This window comes from Botrytis porri (assembly GCF_014898465.1).
Source record: "Botrytis porri strain MUCL 3234 chromosome Unknown BPOR_025, whole genome shotgun sequence".
Taxonomy (NCBI): domain Eukaryota; kingdom Fungi; phylum Ascomycota; class Leotiomycetes; order Helotiales; family Sclerotiniaceae; genus Botrytis; species Botrytis porri.
The window spans coordinates 163,166-181,508 of NW_024066099.1; the positions used below are offsets into that span (position 1 = coordinate 163,166).

The 18,343-nt window shown below is 42.8% G+C and overlaps 4 protein-coding genes across 4 annotated transcripts; 3 read left to right on the forward strand and 1 right to left on the reverse strand.

Annotated features, from left to right (window-relative positions):
- Positions 1-255: 255 nt before the first annotated feature.
- On the forward strand, positions 256-3,880 carry EAF01_011817 (uncharacterized protein; the record flags this gene model as incomplete). The annotated part of the gene is made up of 3 exons (XM_038920075.1): positions 256-1,146; positions 1,497-1,533; positions 2,385-3,880. The coding sequence occupies 3 exons, from the start codon at positions 256-258 to the stop codon at positions 3,878-3,880; spliced, it is 2,424 nt and encodes an 807-aa protein (XP_038764465.1).
- Positions 3,881-4,630: 750 nt separating this feature from the next.
- On the reverse strand, positions 4,631-7,658 carry EAF01_011818 (uncharacterized protein; the record flags this gene model as incomplete). Its single annotated transcript, XM_038920076.1, has 5 exons — positions 4,631-5,167; positions 5,221-5,989; positions 6,037-7,243; positions 7,306-7,547; positions 7,633-7,658. The coding sequence occupies 5 exons, from the start codon at positions 7,656-7,658 to the stop codon at positions 4,631-4,633; spliced, it is 2,781 nt and encodes a 926-aa protein (XP_038764466.1).
- A 704-nt stretch (positions 7,659-8,362) lies between these two features.
- EAF01_011819 (uncharacterized protein) lies at positions 8,363-10,654 on the forward strand. The gene is made up of 3 exons (XM_038920077.1): positions 8,363-8,402; positions 8,467-10,182; positions 10,279-10,654. The coding sequence occupies exons 2-3, from the start codon at positions 8,549-8,551 to the stop codon at positions 10,403-10,405; spliced, it is 1,761 nt and encodes a 586-aa protein (XP_038764467.1). The 5' UTR covers positions 8,363-8,402; positions 8,467-8,548; the 3' UTR covers positions 10,406-10,654.
- Positions 10,655-15,359: 4,705 nt separating this feature from the next.
- Positions 15,360-17,834, forward strand: EAF01_011820 (uncharacterized protein; the record flags this gene model as incomplete). The annotated part of the gene is made up of 1 exon (XM_038920078.1): positions 15,360-17,834. One exon carries the CDS (start codon positions 15,360-15,362, stop codon positions 17,832-17,834), a length of 2,475 nt encoding a protein of 824 aa, XP_038764468.1.
- Positions 17,835-18,343: the final 509 nt, after the last annotated feature.

The following is an 18,343-nucleotide window of genomic DNA, read 5'->3' on the forward strand; positions in this document are numbered from 1 at the left end:
TTTCCTACGTACCGCCCCGTTGACAGATTTTCTCTTAACAATGAATAGCTTTATTTACGGTTGTTATTGATTCGTCCACGCTAAGACCATGTCCTCTGAGCCATACCCTTAAAGATCCCGATCATATATTCACAAAGTGAGATTGTTCTTCTCTCACCACAAACAACGTGTTAAGTCAGATCTTCGACAACCACATGCAAGCACAATTACTTCAAAAGCAACATTCACCAACCGATCTCGCTTTCTTTGCTCATAATGAAAGATCTAAGCCACACTCCCGAATTCGGAAGATCTGCCCTTCCAACGAAATTAGAAAATTCTCGTTATTCTCTTCATAATTCTCATACCAGCCAGGGCACGGAGGAAACGCGTGCACTACCTTCCATTCCATCTTATCAGTCACACATAAGTAACTCTTCAAGCATTTCTTCTAGCAACAACTTTACCGAGAACAAAGACCACCCACGGAAGCGTCTTTCGAGAGCAGAAGCCAAGATCAAAGAACTTGAGAATTTTGGTCCAAATCTAGTTGCCCTTGAGGGAAGGGCACAAAAACTTTTTGTGGATCAGGTCAATCTTAACTTCAATCTTCTGAGCCGCCTACAAATGCCACTGACATCTTCGTCTCCACAGGGACGCCCTTCAAAACTGGGACCTCTTCAACATCCACATACACATCTCCAAAATCCAAATAATTCCGGTCAATCTTCTGTTACTCACGCGTTTCAAGTCAATTCTGAGGATGTGGAAATGAACGATGCGCCGGAAATTCCAGAGTCAATTATGGTTCCCGTAGAATCTGAACGTCAGAACAGAGGTGAAGTGCCAACTCCCCGTCCACTTATCATACCCTCCCAAGCCGCTGCATCGGTTCGAATTCCTTCAAGGTCAAGTCAATTAATGACTCCAAGTAGTGTATTCGAAAGTCCACGACATACTGCTCTCCAAACCACCACAACCAACATCCACGATCAAATCGAGCTTGAACTTTCCCACTTAATGTTAGAAAAGCATAACGAACTACGACTTATCGAAATTGAACTTGCTAAAGCACAAATAATGCTTGAACAGCTTCGACGTGTTCATTTGAGGCCATTCAACCTTGTCAAAAATGAGGAGGGTCAGGTTTATGCAGTCAGGGTTGTGGTGAGGTCTTTCAGTGGGGAGGAGAGAAGGCAAAGAGCAATTACAAAAAGACAAAGAGAAGAAGAGAAGGCTGCGGAAGAACTAAAGATAGAAGAAATGAAGAAGGGGGGAAGTGGTATGGGTTTGAGGAATAGATATGTGAAGAGGTGAGGGGTGGAAGAGAGTGTAGATATAAAGGGAAAGTGATGGAGCTGATAGGCTCGGAATGACTCCGAAGTGGAGATAAATGATAGGCGAGTATATTGGAGTTAAAGAGCGAACCTATGTTAAGCCTGTGATAATTTGAAATGTGTGGAATAACGATGGTACAGTTCTATCCCAAGTATTAGCGGAGTCTAAAGTGATGCCAGTCAATCCTCCTCCGGACCTCCGGAAGAACAGAGAAATGTAAGATAATGTGAGGGGGAAGAGATCGTGAGCGATAATTTTCCCTTCTTCCTATCGAACATGATGTTAGCTATCTAGGAGAATAGCCCATCTGGTACTAGAAGACATCACTCAATGCTTCTAAGATCTCAGGAAATTGAGTGACTAGACTGAATGCTCAATTAAGACATCAAGAATCACTGGATACTTGATATGATTACCGTCAATTTGAACGAGGCCGGGTGGCTAGTATCTAATGGTCTGCCGTTCTCGAGCCGTTTCAAAAACCCGACTATGATTGATGTGTTGATTACATAAGCATAATCTGGGGAAACCTTGTTTCCCCTTTTGTTTATTATACTTTCAGGATGACGTAACCTAAATGATATAAGTACAATTCACATGTCCGAGAGTTTTGGTAACTATATGAACTTCAACAATTTTCCCATCATTTTTGATGTTCCACACAAGATACAATAACTCTATCATTTTACAAACATAACCACCTTCCGCGACAACAGCGATCATATCTGGTCAGAAAGGACAGCCATGGCAAATGTTTACAACAGTCAGCTTGTATTGTACCCTCCCTCTTCCTCGTCAATCTCTTCCTACTCAGGGCTTCCATTTGTCCGAATTGCAGTCTCACGTACAGAAATTTGCCGTATCTGAATTCAAGGGGGCAAATGAGATGCTCTAAAAGACTGGATTCACTTTGAATGTTACACTATGTTCAGACTTTGAGAGTTCCAGTCTGCCAGTCCGAACTTTTGGGCGTGCTGTTTATGTGTCAATACTAACAATGTACCAGGATGCATTCACACAATATCATCAATATCACGATACCTCATCATCATCCGCGACCTCGACAGCTCTTCCAGCACTCGGCCATGCCATAAGCGGTGCGACTGGATCCGCCATCTCAAACCTCTGCATCTATCCCCTCGACCTCATCATAACACGTCTACAAGTCCAAAGAACTCTCGCAAATTCCTCCTCTCCTACTTCAAAACAGCCACAGAAATATAAATCAGTTGCAGACGCATTTGATAAGATTTATAATGAAGAAGGAGGGATTGCCGGATTTTACAGTGGAGTCTTACAAGACACATCCAAATCCATTGCAGATTCATTCCTATTCTTCCTCTTTTATGGATATATTCGTTCGAAAAGATTACAGTCTCACTCATCCTCCAAAGCTACTCTCCCCGCACTCGAAGAATTGGGCGTCGGCGCATTAGCTGGCGGGTTATCGAAGTTTTTCACTACCCCATTGTCAAACATTGTGGTGCGAAAGCAAACTCATTCGATGACTGCTTCTTCTGGCACAAGATCTCCAACAATATCTTCAATAATATCGGATATAAAAGAAAAGAAAGGCATTACTGGTCTCTGGTCTGGTTATAGTGCATCCTTAATCCTTACTCTCAATCCGAGTCTCACGTTCTTTCTCTATGAGTTTCTCAAACGTGTTTTTATCCCAAGAGATAAACGTGATGACCCAGGGGCACGAATTACATTTTTGTTGGCGGCGGTTAGTAAGGCAATTGCAAGTAGCGTTACATATCCCGTGAGTCTAGCTAAGGCTCGGGCACAAGTCGACGGATCTTCTGCTCCAGTCAAGAAAGAAAGTGTTGAGAAGCTTTCAGACAATGTGAAAGATGCAAAGAAGAATGGATCTAAGAAAGCTGCCCAGGAAGCACAGAAAAATCTCAAAGATGTTTCCAAGCAAGCAAAAAGAAACACAATCATTCATTCCTTAATCAAGATTTACAAGGAAGAAGGAATAGGAGGATTATACGAGGGCATTGGAGGGGAGATCATCAAAGGGTTTCTAGGTCATGGATTAACAATGATTGTGAAAGATCGTGTGCATGCATTCATTCTCTCACTCTATTTCATGGTTTTACGATTGTTGAAACGCAGTCCCTCGCCAAAAACAATTATCAACGATGCGAGAGAAAAGGTCATGGAAGGAGGTGAGAATGCCTTACAGAGTCTCAAAAGAGTGGGCGAGAATACCCTTCAGTCTGCTCGTGAGAATGGCTCGAGTCTCGCATCCACAGCCCAAAATTCCACTACCACTATCACAAAATCCGCAAAGGACGTCTCTGATAAAGTGTTCAATGGTGCTAAAAATCTTGGGGAAAAGACAACTGCTAGTGTCCCAACAGCAAAGGAAGCAAGCAACAGAGCAGCTGCCGCGGGAAACAATCTCATAGAAACGACAACATCGACCACCGAATACGCGAACAAGGAAGCAGGACATTTGTTTGGAAACGCAGGTGAGCAATTAGGTGAGAAAATTGAGGGATTGGGAGGAGAAATCCAGAGAGTAGGAAAGGCAGGGAATGGGGGAAAGGAATAGGATTTCGTTTTAGCTCTGAATTTTAGTCTGATTTGATACAAATTGATACAAGTTTATTTGGGATTCATGATATGTTGGGGAATGGATTTTAACGGAGTGAAACGAACATGGGGAATATTGTTATAAAGTATAATAATATACGCACAGCAGGATCGCTAGCATGGATTGGTTGTATAATAGTTTATTAGTACATAAATTTAGGAATTGTTGTTTCAAATATAATCCAGATATTGTCTATTATTACTTCTTGATAGTTTCCAAAGCTTGTCAATGGAGTGAAAGACTGCTGAGAGGTGTATGAGTGGTAGTTGCGGCGGGGAGATCTGCCTCTTGATCGATGGATCAGATTGTTCGGATCTACAAGTGACATTCGAAGTGACTCTAAGGCGGCTCAAAGGGCAGCAAATACTTTACTTGACAAGGAGGCGAGACCTCTGAATCAAATGCCTATGACTGAATTAAATGCTCGAAGCTGGATATAATTTGAGCTCAAGGCCTGTCGACATTGCAAACTATGTGTAATTGCTATGTAGCTATCCGACATCGTAGTCTTCCAGGCATCTACTCGTGTAATTGTAGCCATATTGTAACATTTCATCTCATCTTATACAATGCAACTATATCCCCGCCTTTGACACCAGCAAGCTCTCATATAATTACCCCCAAGCTCACCCGCGCCTACGAGGCATCCGTTTTATAAGCACGACAAAGCAACTGACATTTCACCCCCAACCCTCCTCGTCCCGTGATCTAATACTCAAAGTCATCATCAACACTCGGACCTTTGCTCGTCGTGACACTCTCTTGCTTCCTGTACATCTCCGCCACCTGTCTACTACTCGTCGCCATGTCCGGTTTCTTATCATCTCTAATATTGATAAATCTTGGAAATCTCAATGAAATACCCTTCTCTCCTCCTTTGTCAACACCCTCCTTGCAACCCGCCTTATATCTCGGACTCAACGTCAGATCAGCCGTCTTGACTTCCCAGACGTATTTTGGCTCAAACCAAACATCAGGTTGATGTTGATTTCCTGAGGAATGGGAGTAGAATGGCTTAGGACGGTCGATGACTATAGCAGAGAGTTGGGCGTGGAGTTCTTCGAGGACTTGTTCGCTAAAGCCAGTGCCGATGTTACAGATAGTTTCGTAGGTGTCAGTTTGGGGGTTGTGACAGGCGAGGAGGAAGGCTCCGTAGACGGAAGTACGCTTTCCACGACCATAGTAGGCTCCTAGAACAACGAGATCGAGAGAGTCGCCGATACCTGAGAGATAATCCTTCTTGATCTGGGTCGGATGTTAGTATGGCAGGGTAAATGAATTGAGATGAGAGTACATACCTTAAGCCAATTCCTACTTCGCTTACTGGGCTCATAACCACTTTCCGTTCCATCCAACATCTTTACCATCAACCCTTCGCATGATGCCTTAACACTTTCATCTAAGAACGTCTGAATCTCGTCAATTTCTTGACCATTCATACTAGTAGCAAATTGAAATTCGCCTTCGACAGGTTGGAAAGCTTCATGAAGAAGTGCACGACGCTCTCGTAATGATTTCTCAACAACAGCTTCACCGTTCAAGAAAAGCAAATCGAATGCGAACACACAAACTTTAACTTTGACATCTTCGACCTTTACATCCTTCTTCTTTCGTGTCATGAGTTGTTGGAAAGGCAAGACTTTCTTTTCAACCATATCCCAAGCAACCGTTTCACAATCGAGTACAAAGCTCTTGGTATCTTCCTTAACCCATGTGTTCAGTTTGCCAAGGATATCTGGGTATTTCTTGGACAAATCCTCCGAGTTTCGCGAGAATATAGCAGCGAGACCTCCAGCAGATGGTTTAGCAGCAGCGGGCGTAGCACCAAGATATTGTTTGGGAGAATCCTTAGAAACATAATGTATCTGAGCTCTTTCTCCATCGTATTTATATTCACAAGTGAAAGTTTGATTTTCGAATCGATCCAGAACTTCCGTGATTGCTTTTGTTGGTTTGGCCAACATAGGCTTCAATGGTACACCGGGTTGGAGCTTGCAGTTATCTTTCAGGTTGAAGATGCCATGCTCCAACATTGCCGGAATGATCACATCATAACTTGGAAGGGAGCTGTTTTGGGTTAATGGTCTTTCAAGATCTGTGAAAATAGGACATACCTGTGAACTGCTTTCAATATTGACTCTCCCTTCGCCATCTGTTCTGTACTTGGAACCTTTCCGGAACCTTTCGCTTCAATCTCATGACATACCATTGCTTGAGCCAATGAAACGAGAACGGTCTTTTCTGCTAATCCAAGGCGAAGCTTACCCTCCAGGAAACGAACAATGTATTTTGCTTCGCTTGCTCCACCCTTGTCTTTTGTAATGTCAACTTTACCCGACGAATGCGCGTCAGCAGCGGAAAGCAACTTCTTGATTCCGTCAACCTTTCGTCCCTGGGCACCGTTACCTTGCACTGTAGCAATGTCGATCAAACTCTTCAGAACGCCTCTAATTGTCAATGGCTTTGGCTTGAACATTACAGGCTGATTTGAACGACTCTTGACTGCTACAAGTCCAAGATCACCAATTTCTTTCTGATCATTCTTGATGACACTCAGATTACGACCAGTAGACTCCCCGATGGCCTTCATGATCAATGATTCACCAATACCCAACTCGATGCCAGTATAATCTGCAGCCAATTTGTTGATCATAAGCAGAACCGTAGGCAAGAGATCATCTGGAGTTAGACGGAGGACTTGACGAAGAAACAAGGAACAATGAGCCGCAATAACTAATCGCTTGGTCGTCATCTCTACCAAGGAAAAAGTTGTACAAAGAGCTGCATAAGGTACTGGCTCTCCTGGTTTCCAATCCGGATATGGGTCCTTGCCCTTAGACTTCAAGGTTGTTTGAATCTTCTCCCTAGCTTTAGCAGCCACTTCTGGTTTCTCATCTCCACTAGATTCTAAATCCTCCTCGATTTCGGATTCTGATGCCGATTTTGATACAGTTGAGTCTCGGCGCTTTGTTGGTTTTGGTGACGGTGCTGCTGCTTCCACTTCGTCTTCGTCTTCATCCTCTTCCACTGCCTCTACCACTTTGGCACTCTTACCACGCTTTGGTGGCGGTGACATGTTCTTTGAAGCGGATTTTTCTGTTGATGATTTTGGCTCTGGTTTAGTCTTGGATTTTGTGGTAGCGGGTTTTGGCGAGGGATTCTTCTCTCTTGGTTCGGCCTTTTGAGCTCTTCGAGGCTTCTTTAGAATAGGCTCCTCGTCTTCGTCCTCCTCCTCCTCTTCCTCCTTGACTTCATCCTCAATTTTTATAGCTTTGGTCTTTGCCGAGAGTTTTGGACCGGTAGATCTTGATCTTTTCACACCTGTAGTTGCAGAGACAATTAGCTTCTTGAAGCAATTGCGCCATTACCCTGTCTAGACGTACCTTTCTCCACCTTTACATCTTCCTTCTTTACTTTCCCCTTCACATCAGATCCCTCTTCCTTCTTGATCGAATTTTCGTTTCCTACATCGGAATCCCCATCTTTCATCTCAACATCTTTGTTTTCTTCTGAGGCTTCCGAGGCAGATGACGAGCGTGCTGGTGGCTTGCTTGCGCTCGACTTGGAAGAGAAAGATAGCTTTGATTGTTTCGCAGGCGCACCTTTTGGTTGGCCAAAGAACTTGCTTCAAGTAAATAATCATTAGCATCATTGCCTCCGCATACTAGACAGGAACGAACCCCAACGTAGTTTGTGAATCTTTAACATACCCCAATGTCGCCTGCTTTGGAGGCATCGCGCAAAACGTTCGAATTGATAGGGACGTATGGAGATTGCCCACCACAGGAAGAAGAAGTCTGCGTGAAGCCACAATGTCGAGTTATGCGGCTGCAGGGGAGCAGCGGAATTGAAGTATCCTGACCAATTACGCTCAAGTATTGATATTTCTGTAGCCTAGAATTGATTTGAAAGAGTATAAAATCAGTTGTAAATGATACTTAATATGGCGTTTAAGGTTGAATCAGTTCTGCTATTGTCATTTTCAAGTCATTTTCAAGTCATTTTCATTCAAACTTTCAAACTTTTTCATCGACATAGATATATAGATAGCATAGAAATAAATTCTACCTAGTAGGCATCCCGTCGCGTCATTGAAAATCCAACTACGCGTTTCTACCTAGTAGTTAGCTTTACCCGCGTAAATTAGTTCCTAATCACGACCGGTCGGCCAGTTCCGTTACATTCCAAGGTTAGCTTCCGTCCACCAATAAAAGAACGAAAGCCGGCTCTTCAAGCGGCCGCCGACTACTTGAAGTATCGATATCACAAGCACCTACCTACGTGAGAGGATCTAAGAAATGTGTGAAAGAAACTACCTATATTTTAGAACTCGACAATACTTTAAATGACGGATTTTAGTAGAGGCGCGAACTGCTCACAGATTAAATAAGTATATAGTGAGAAGCCTCCCAGCTGTTCCAATTGAAAATAATGATTAATTAATTTGATAGGCAATTTTGAAAAGAGAGCGTTTTATGATGTGCGGTTATGACCCTCATACCTTAATCTCTTATCAGTTCCCCTTCTGACTCACCAATTGTTAGAAGCATAACTTCCCCCACCAAATAATTAGTTCCCCTCCCTCCAAACTTTCAAAACAAATCTGAACACCCATACGCGATAACCATGGCTGCACTTCAAGAACTCGCAGATCGAAGTCTGAAGACAGACACAATCTATATCGATACCGATGTTGGTCAAGATGATCAATCAGCCACGGGTGCCGAAAGCAAACCATACAAGTCTTTAGCATACGCCTACATTCAACATGGTGGTAGCGAGGGAGGAAAATATCAATCAAGAGCCTCGACAACTGGCCCCGTGAGCGCAGATGGTGATCCAGCAGAGCGATTGGTGTGGAAAGATCCTGCTAAGGCTGCTGTTAAGAAGGCACAAAATGCCTTGGATGCACACAAGAAGAAGCTTGTGAAGCAACAACAGATGGCTGCTGCAGAGAAGGAGAAAGATGATGCAAGACTCAAGACCCTCGAAGATTCGAAAAAGATTGTTCTTACCGAAGATTCCTCATTACCACCAGCAGTCAAGATCAAGATTATGCGCAAAGATATTGAGTTGGGTGAGGGCGAAAAGAAGGGTACTCGTGTCAAGGTATCAGGTCGCATTCATAGGTTGAGAGAACAAAAGCAAGCCACTTTCATTACATTGGTTGATGGATATGGGCACTTACAATGTATCTTGCAAGGTGATCTTACCAAGACATACGATGCTCTTACTTTCGCACAAGGTACTTCTCTGACTCTCTACGGAGAGATGCGAAAGGTTCTGGCTGGTCAATCGGCTCCAGATGACCGCGAATTAATCGTCGATTACTACAAAGTCATTGGCACATCCCCATCCGACGCCGATGCTATCACCAACAAGATCTCTCATCAACAAGATCAATGGGAGTCCTCTATGTTGGACAACCGTCACCTTGTCCTCCGTGGAGATACCGCTTCTTCAGTTATGAAGGTCCGTTCTGCAGTCGAATGGGCTTTCGCAAAGACATACAAGGAGATGTACTTCACCAAGATTAGTCCACCTGCTTTCGTTCAAACACAAGTTGAGGGTGGTTCTACTTTGTTTGAATTGGATTACTACGGGGAGAAGACATATCTTACCCAATCATCTCAACTTTACCTCGAAACTGGTATTCCAAGTCTCGGCAACGTTTACTGCATTGAAAAGTCCTTCCGCGCAGAGAAATCACTGACTCGTCGTCATTTGTCCGAATATACCCACGTTGAAGCTGAATTAGATTTCATTGATTTTGATGATCTTCTGGATCATTTGGAGGAGATGATCAGCACCGTCATTAGTACCATTATGGCCGACCCAGAGATCGCCGGTTATATCAAGGAACTTAACCCAGAATTCCAAGCCCCAGCCCGTCCATTCAAGCGTATGCGCTACTCGGATGCCATTGACTGGCTCAACGCCCAAGACCCCCCTATTCTCAACGAAGAGGGCAACCCACATGTCTTCGGTGATGATATTGCTGAGGCCGCTGAGAGAAAGATGACAGATATCATTAACTTGCCCATCCTTCTCACACATTTCCCAGTCGAAATTAAGGCTTTTTACATGAAGAAAGATCCTCAAGATCCAAGGGTTACAGAGAGTGTGGATGTTTTGATGCCAGGTGTTGGTGAGATTGTTGGTGGTAGTATGAGAATGGAAGGTTATGAAGAATTGATGGCTGCATATGAGCGTGAGGGCATTAGTCCTAAGGAGTACTACTGGTATACTGAACAGAGAAAGTACGTTACCCCCTCCTTTCTACCTCTGCAACTACATTTCATATCTGATTGTCTTTCCCTAATTTATGTATGCACGAATTAACTAACAGTTAACAGGTATGGTACATCCCCTCATGGTGGTTACGGATTAGGTCTTGAGAGATTCATCGCTTGGATCTGTAAACAACATTCAGTCCGTACATGTTGTTTGTACCCAAGATTTATGGGCCGCTGCAAGCCTTAAAACAATGGATTGCGGTTGACTCAGGATAAACTTGAAGGGAAATTTGTGGAGAATGGAAAATCTTGATAGCAGAAGTACCAGATTTGCGTCTAAATAAAACGTTAACTGAATGAATGATAGATCATCTGTATTTTGATCCATATTTTATTCCATGTATACATTGTGAATTCGAATGTTTGAGTAGAGGTATGGTTGGAACGTTAATAAAACTGTGATGTTTGACTTCTCAAAAGCACCATGAGAGCTCGCTAGACTTTCGATATTGGAGACAACCATATTTACATACTAGCGGGCCAATTCTTACATAGCATAGTGTTTAATAAAGAAATACCGATAGAGATGCCAATGCATGAGAATTGGGAGAATGTGATTAAGCGAAACGAAAGGAGGTGAGAGGGAGGGGGAGAAGACACGAGAAGTGAGAGTTTCACATGATCTGTGGAACAAATGTGATATTGAAACCTTCAAGAGTCAGTTGGGTATGTAGGATAAAGATAAGAAAGGTCACTTGATGTTCTGTCTTTTGATCTGGGTATATAGATGAAAATCATCAATCTTATACATCTCAACTCTGGGACTTTACCAACAGACCGCCGGGGGAAAATTCTATATATCCAATTTTACGATTCCTTTGTATTCATATCCTAATTATAGTTTGGAAATTATAGATCAACACCTATTAATAGCCACGTTTCCAATTTATATCTCAATATCTACTAGTATCTTCCGTATTAATTACTCGCTCGTACTCAGTTATATTAGTTGGTGGCGAGTGGACAATCATTAAGCTACACTACACTATCGGTACACTATACAACTCTCACGAGTCACGGGAAGTTGTTTCACGGCTACGCCACGAGAGCTTGGACCTAGGGGCTCGGATGATGTTCCTTAGTGCTCTCGAGGTACTGGAATAGATAGGGGAAATCCTTGGGGGATCGAGGGTTGGTGTAATGGGGATGGGGGTTGGAGGTGGTGTAATGTTCTGGAAGGATGGGTCGAAGGATGGAGGTGAAGGATTGAGGGGAGGTGCTATGGGGGAGATGGGAGGTAGCTGAAGGTAGTGTGTACTATTAATGGTGATTAAATGTGGTTAGCTCTTATTTAGGTTGTAATTTGTCGAAACGGTCGCGTTGAGATGTAAGGGATGTTTTGAGAAACGTTGAAAACCGGACCTATTACAACCATCGCTGACTTAATTACCAGTAAATTGTACTCAAGTATCTCAGAAATAAATGACAAACCAGTGTGACATATCGTAATGTGCTGCTCTACATATATACGGAATACAGTTGTGCATAGCTACCTAGGAATATTCAGGGCTGCATCTTTGAGACTTGGGGTCCGTTGTCGATACTATATAGATTTTTAGGTAGCCTCTGTGTAAGCGAAATAGAAGGCGAGAATTGAGTTCTCTATCAAAGAACTTCTTAATTGAATTATAAATTCATTTCAAGTCAAATACTAGATTCTAAAAAGATCAATGGCAAAGTTGAGCCTTCTTTATATAAACAATAAGAACTGTATGTTTCTAATACAATATTGAAGAGAGATTCGAATTATCAAAGTCCTTCTGAATGGTACTCAACTTCCGCCTCTTATTTCGCTTACGTAGAGGTAGCCTGTAAGCACTTCTACGTGGGAGAAAAAACAGGCCGGAACTGTCCACTAGTAATAAAGCCTCTCAATAATCCCAATGTTCCATTCCCATTTAGAGAATTAGATATTTAAATAATTTCTCTGATTGAAATTCCTTCAAGGATTTATTTCACGTTATTATTATTCGTTGATTTATTATAGAATTTATTGGGATGATTGATTTGGGCTTCTGTTTGCTCCTACCAATAGAGTACTTAGCCATCCTGGACATCTATCCATCCGCATTATCTCAGCAGTATCCTAGAGATTAAGTCTTCGCATCTGAATGTTCCGGCACTTAAGTGCATCGTTTGTTCGTATCGTATTATGGGAAGAAACACCTGCAGTATATACTAGAAGAGTCAGGTGGGGCCGAGAGTTGAATGAATGATATCTGTTCTTTGAGGGTTGAGGCACTCGAGGCACTTTTGTTGGGATGATTAATGAATTTATAAGAAGTGAAGCAAAGCGGTGTCATTGAATTTACATAGCTGATTGGATAAACATGGGACGAGATACTCTAAGAAGCGGAATCAAAGAATTGGATAATTGGGTGAATGGGGACATCGATCACTTCGGAGAATATAATTCTTTTGTGCTCGCATGATCTCTGGAGCATACTCTCAAAGCAGAAGGGCTGGAAAAGTCGGTGGGTTGTCCAAAAGTTATGGAGGATTTTATGCCTATCGCGTGCAGAAACGAGGACAACCCATGAGCGGTGTTGGAGATCGTACGGAGTCGATGGATTTGGACCCTGGGATTGATGAATGAAGATTAACCACGAATTCGGCGCGAGATCCATAAGTGCATATCGTATGCTGTTTTGCTCCATACTGTGCTTCAAAAATCAACACACAATCGTAATGGATCTGCTCTTTTGAGTCTTCTCCATAGTAATAGAGTCTAGAATTATATTGTTGGCGCGGCGATTGGATCAGTGTTGGAATGCTGAGACGATGAAAGAGGCAGAGCCCTTTGGTTTGTTGTCTCGTACCTGATTGTGGTTATGGTTATGGCTTCGAAGTTCGTACCTGTGTTTGCTCCAACATGTAGGTCCCAAGATATGCGCCGCGGCTATGGAGGATCCTGTATGTATGTTAGTTATCGGTGGGCTGTGATGTTTGAAGTGAAGAATGATTTGATATCTTGACGCTCTTTCTGCACACATATCGTAAATGTGTGTACCGTAGTATTTTGAGTTTTGGTAGCGTGAAGTGCTTACATAGATAGTTGACCCCCAGATGAAGGGTCCGAGTCTCCGAGATGATCTTGGAAATGAATGCATCGCCTCGCCTTGTTATTTGGGTGATAAGTTTTCTATCCATTCGCGAGTGACAGACGAGGGTATTCCTTTTTCTTCCTTCTGTTCTAACTTCTATCATATCTCGAATGAGTATGTGTATGAGTATGTGTATGTGTATGTGTATGTGTAAGTGATTCAATGTGATTTCATCTAGTTAGTGAATTATTGAGAAATGTTTCTAAATGATGATTATTTCAAGATGATTGCATAAACATATTGGTAGTACAGCATTAGAAACGGTCTTGGAGGCTTCCAGGGGTAAAAGGCACCTACCTAGCGAGCATCTAACTTGATACCATAATGGTCAATACTCTTATTTACTATAATGTCCATACCATACCGGATACTCTCTCATACCACATCCCACATCCAATATCATATCATATCCCATCTCATCCCATACCAGATACCATCCAATAGTACATGCCATCTTATCCCATACATATCCCATATCCCATACCATCCCGTATCCTATACCATCCATACCATCCATACCATCCCATACCGTCCCATACCGTCCCATACCGTAAATTCATTTCCATATTTCCAGTAAAAGGGGAGGATAATATGAACTAACGAAGGTACCAGGTAGCTTAATTAGATAATAGTGAGGTACTGGCGGGAATCATTCTGGAAAAGGAAGGACCCCATGTTAAGTCATACTACTCCCACATTAAGCCATCACTCTAGACTGCTTTCGGTTTAATTAAAATGAGGAATTCCTCCCTTTTTCTCTCTCTTATTCATAAATTCTGGTATTTGATTGGTTCAAATCCATATCACACTCGATCAGATAAATTATCGAGGTATTATTTTTCATCATCCTATTCCATCCTGACTTTGCTTGCCCGCTTTCTATCTTTTTCATATCAGTCCTCACTCTCTCTCACAACTCACTTCCTCACACTCTCTCTTCCTTCATTACTCTACTTCTTATATTATGCTTTGAAGAATTCACAATTCTCTCAAGATATTGCTCAAATCTATTTTACTCCTTTTTCGTTGATTTTTGATTCCAATTAACTATTCCTTCTTTGGTTAATTCATTTTGAATACACTCTTTTTTGGTATCTTTCCACCATCAGGTCCCCATTTCAAGAGAGATTAAAAAAAGCGGATTGACTATCTTGCATTCCCCTTTTTTTTACCCTTTCACAACTCTAATTCTTGATCTCTTGATTCTCGAATATCGACAAGAGGATTGAATTGAAGAAGACAAGAAGAGGAGCAGAAGAAGTGTGTACTGAAAAATATAGAAGAAATTCGGAGAAGAAAAGAAATCTAGACAGTCCTTATCGATTCGTCCAACCTATTCGAATAAGCTTGACGAAAAGTCTACCTCCTTTTTTTAAAAAAAGACAAAACCTCTTTGTTGTTACTATTGTTCCAATATTCTCTATACAGCCCACTCAATTCTTGCATCGAGCAGATATTCTGAAGCTTTTCTTTAGAACCGCCCGATTTGCCTTCGCATCGACACGGCCATCACTTCGATTGAATCCTTCGCGGTCAAAGTAACGTCCTTCGAGCATTCACTTAACTTCAGACGTCCATTCCTTCGATCCAACACACTTCGGACATCTATCATATAGATATTTTGCGACGATTCACATCGACAACTTCCTCCTTTCGATTCGAATACTTGTATACAAACTGAACCTATTTTAATATTCATATTTCTATCTATACAAGAATTTGTTTATAGCGGCAAACATTCTCAATTCCAGCCAACCAGCCAACCTCGAACATCTACATACCTAGCTTTGTTAATACATATCCAAACTTCACTTCAGACAAATATTTCGAATTCAAACTTCTCGGCAGATTCACTCTTCTTACGATTTTTTGGCAGATTAATTTTCTGTTGGATATCTTATGGTCAATTGATTCATTCGATCTTCAAGGCCAAAAGTTCTTCAACGTGCCTTTGCAGGCACAATTTATTCTTTCAAAACGGCGGTAATATCATCTCTTGTGCGGGACAGCTTTGTCCTGCCACCTCATCTTCTCGGGATGCAGGAGTCACAGAATCAAAATGGCGGGTCCGGAGCGACCTCTGTAAATAGACCCTTTGGGCATGCATCGAAGCCCTCCAGCAGCGATACGGGCTTCTCTCATGGCGCATACAGTTCAAATCAGTTTTCGATGGGTGGTTATGGTGATAGACATCCACGCAGAGTGAACATTCCCTCAATAAATACACAAAGCATGGGCCAACAAGGTCAAAATGACATGACAACACCGGGAACCGCATTCGATATGCAATTCACACCTTTGTTACCTTCACAACTTCTCCTTGGCAGTCCATTCCAACCAGGGACTCCTTCCGCCTTCCAAAGTCCTCAATTCCAAAACTATGCAACATTCCAACAGCAACAGCAAAATCAACAGCAACCCCAAAGCCCAACTGGGCCTATGTCTCCTCAACTCTATCAGAGCTTGGTCTCCCCTTCGACTTATGGCGCACCTCAGTTTTATAACCCACAATCCCCAACTGGTGGATTTGCACAAATGAACAACGGGATGCAGAACATGAGCATGGCTCCTTCCTCTCCAGTACAGATGTCACCTGGTTTGGTTTCAGGAACCAGCCGAACTGTTTACTTAGGAAACATTCCCCCTGAGACTTCCGCGGAAGAAATCCTCGGACACGTCCGAAGTGGACAGATTGAGTCTGTTCGACTTTTGCCAGACAAGAACTGTGCTTTCATTTCATTCTTGGATGGAAGTTCCGCCACACATTTCCACTCCGATGCGATCTTGAAGAAGCTCTCCATCAGAGGCCAGGATATCAAGGTCGGTTGGGGAAAGCCTTCACAAGTGCCCACTTCTGTCGCTCTTGCCGTTCAACAATCGGGTGCTTCGAGAAATGTTTATTTGGGAAATCTTGGCGAGGAGGTCACCGAAGATGAGCTGCGTGAAGATCTTGGGAAATTTGGCCCAATCGATACAGTGAAAATTGTACGAGAAAAGGCAATTGGTTTTGTTCATTTCTTGTCGATTGGAAACGCTATCAAGGCGGTCTCTCAGTTGCCTCAAGAGGCAAAATGGCAATCACCACGTCGGGTCTACTACGGCAAGGATCGTTGCGCTTACGTTTCGAAGACCCAACAACAGAATGCTGCACAATATCTTGGTATTGCACCAGGATATGCTCATGTTCTCAATGGAGCCGATCGTGACTTGATTTCTAATGCTTTGGCTCAACAATCTGTAGCTGCCGCAGCTGTTGCCACAACTGCAGGTGGAATCAACAACCTTGGAAACCGAACTGTTTACCTGGGTAACATTCATCCAGAAACAACAATCGAAGAAATTTGCAATGTTGTTAGAGGTGGTCTTTTACATCACATTCGATACATACCCGACAAGCACATTTGCTTTGTCACGTTCATTGATCCTACTTCTGCCGCTTCTTTCTATGCTTTGAGTAACTTGCAAGGATTGATGATCCACAACAGAAGATTGAAAATTGGGTGGGGAAAACACTCTGGTGCTCTTCCAGCTGCAATTGCACTTGCTGTTAGTGGTGGTGCATCAAGAAACGTCTACATTGGTAACTTGGATGAATCATGGACCGAGGAGAGATTGAGACAAGATTTCTCTGAATATGGTGAGATTGAGTTGGTCAATACTCTTCGAGAGAAGAGTTGCGCCTTCGTTAACTTCACAAATATCGCAAATGCTATCAAGGCGATTGAGGCCATTCGAGGCAAGGAAGAGTACCGTCGATTCAAAGTCAACTTTGGAAAAGATCGATGTGGAAATCCCCCACGACAAGTCCAACAATCACAATCTCCACGCGGCGATGGTGTTAACTCACCTCCTCATTCGGGTGGTCTTCAACCCAGTCAGAATGGTTCTTCCCCTACGGGTTCTGTAGCCCCCGGTTCAATAAATGGATCAAACGGAAATTTCCAACAGCAACAGCAACAACAACAACAACAACAAGGATCTACTCCATCAACTATTCTAAACGCTGGAAGTAACAATCCTTTGACCATGTACCTCAACCAAGTTTCTCAACAAGCTCAACAGCAGCAGCAACAAAACCTTGATCCGTACTCCGTTGCAGCTCTTCAACAACAGCAGCAACAAGTCCTTGCAGCGCAACAAGCTGCTTTGTACGGTGGTGGTAACATGGATGACATGAATATCCAGCAACCACAATCGAATGGACACGGTTCAAGCGCAAGCATTAGCAATACGAATGGTTTCCAATCGTCTGGAGCACCCACTATGAATGGATTGTTGGCTCCAGCCAGAGGAAGCCACAGTAGGGCTGTTTCTCTTCCAGTTTTCGCACAACCAGATGGTACTGGAAACGGAGAGCAGCAAGGAAACCCAAGAGGCAGAGGGCATCAATATCAAAGCTCTTTCTCCGGTGGTCTAGGCAATGGAGGTTTCAACAGCGGATATGGACTTGGCATTGATGGACAAGGACATGGACTCAATGGTTGGGCCGAAGAGGAAGTGGCAGGACATTAATCAAGGACAGGGACTTCTTTCAATGACTGTTTTGAACTTATAGTATGGAGGAGGAAAAAGTGGCTCAGTTGATTTGTTTGAAACTGAACTTGCGTGCATTTGATAGGCATGGACAGGAAATATTGTGTTGTAATACCGAGCTCTCAATTTCTTATTTATTCCATTTCATCTTTTCCTTACTACCTTCCTTCGCTTCGTTGTGCTTTCTTTCTTGTTCTGGTCTTTGATGGCTTTTGCGTTCTGTGTATCTTTTTTTTGTTTCGCGAGGTGGAGATGTCAAGGAAAATATTTGCGGATGGAAATTTGAGAAAGGCGAGGATCTCAAGAGAGGGTGTTGAATGATTGACATTGATATCCAGAAAAAGAGGGAGGAATTAATTAGAGAGTCTAAGAGGGGATTGGTTAGGAATGATGACCAGTATGGGATTAGGGATCAGGATAGAAAGGGACTTGGCAACCTGACCCGATGATAGGGAGGTAGGTTCCAGGAGTGGAATGAGATGGGAAAT

What these genes read in the sequence shown, in the direction of transcription:
- EAF01_011819 (XM_038920077.1), top strand. Translation starts at nt 8,549, where the DNA reads ATGGCTGCACTTCAAGAACTCGCAGATCGAAGTCTGAAGACAGACACA. An exon ending in TGGTATACTGAACAGAGAAA is followed by an intron (nt 10,183 to 10,278) that starts GTACGTTACCCC and finishes AACAGTTAACAG; the next exon opens with GTATGGTACATCCCCTCATG.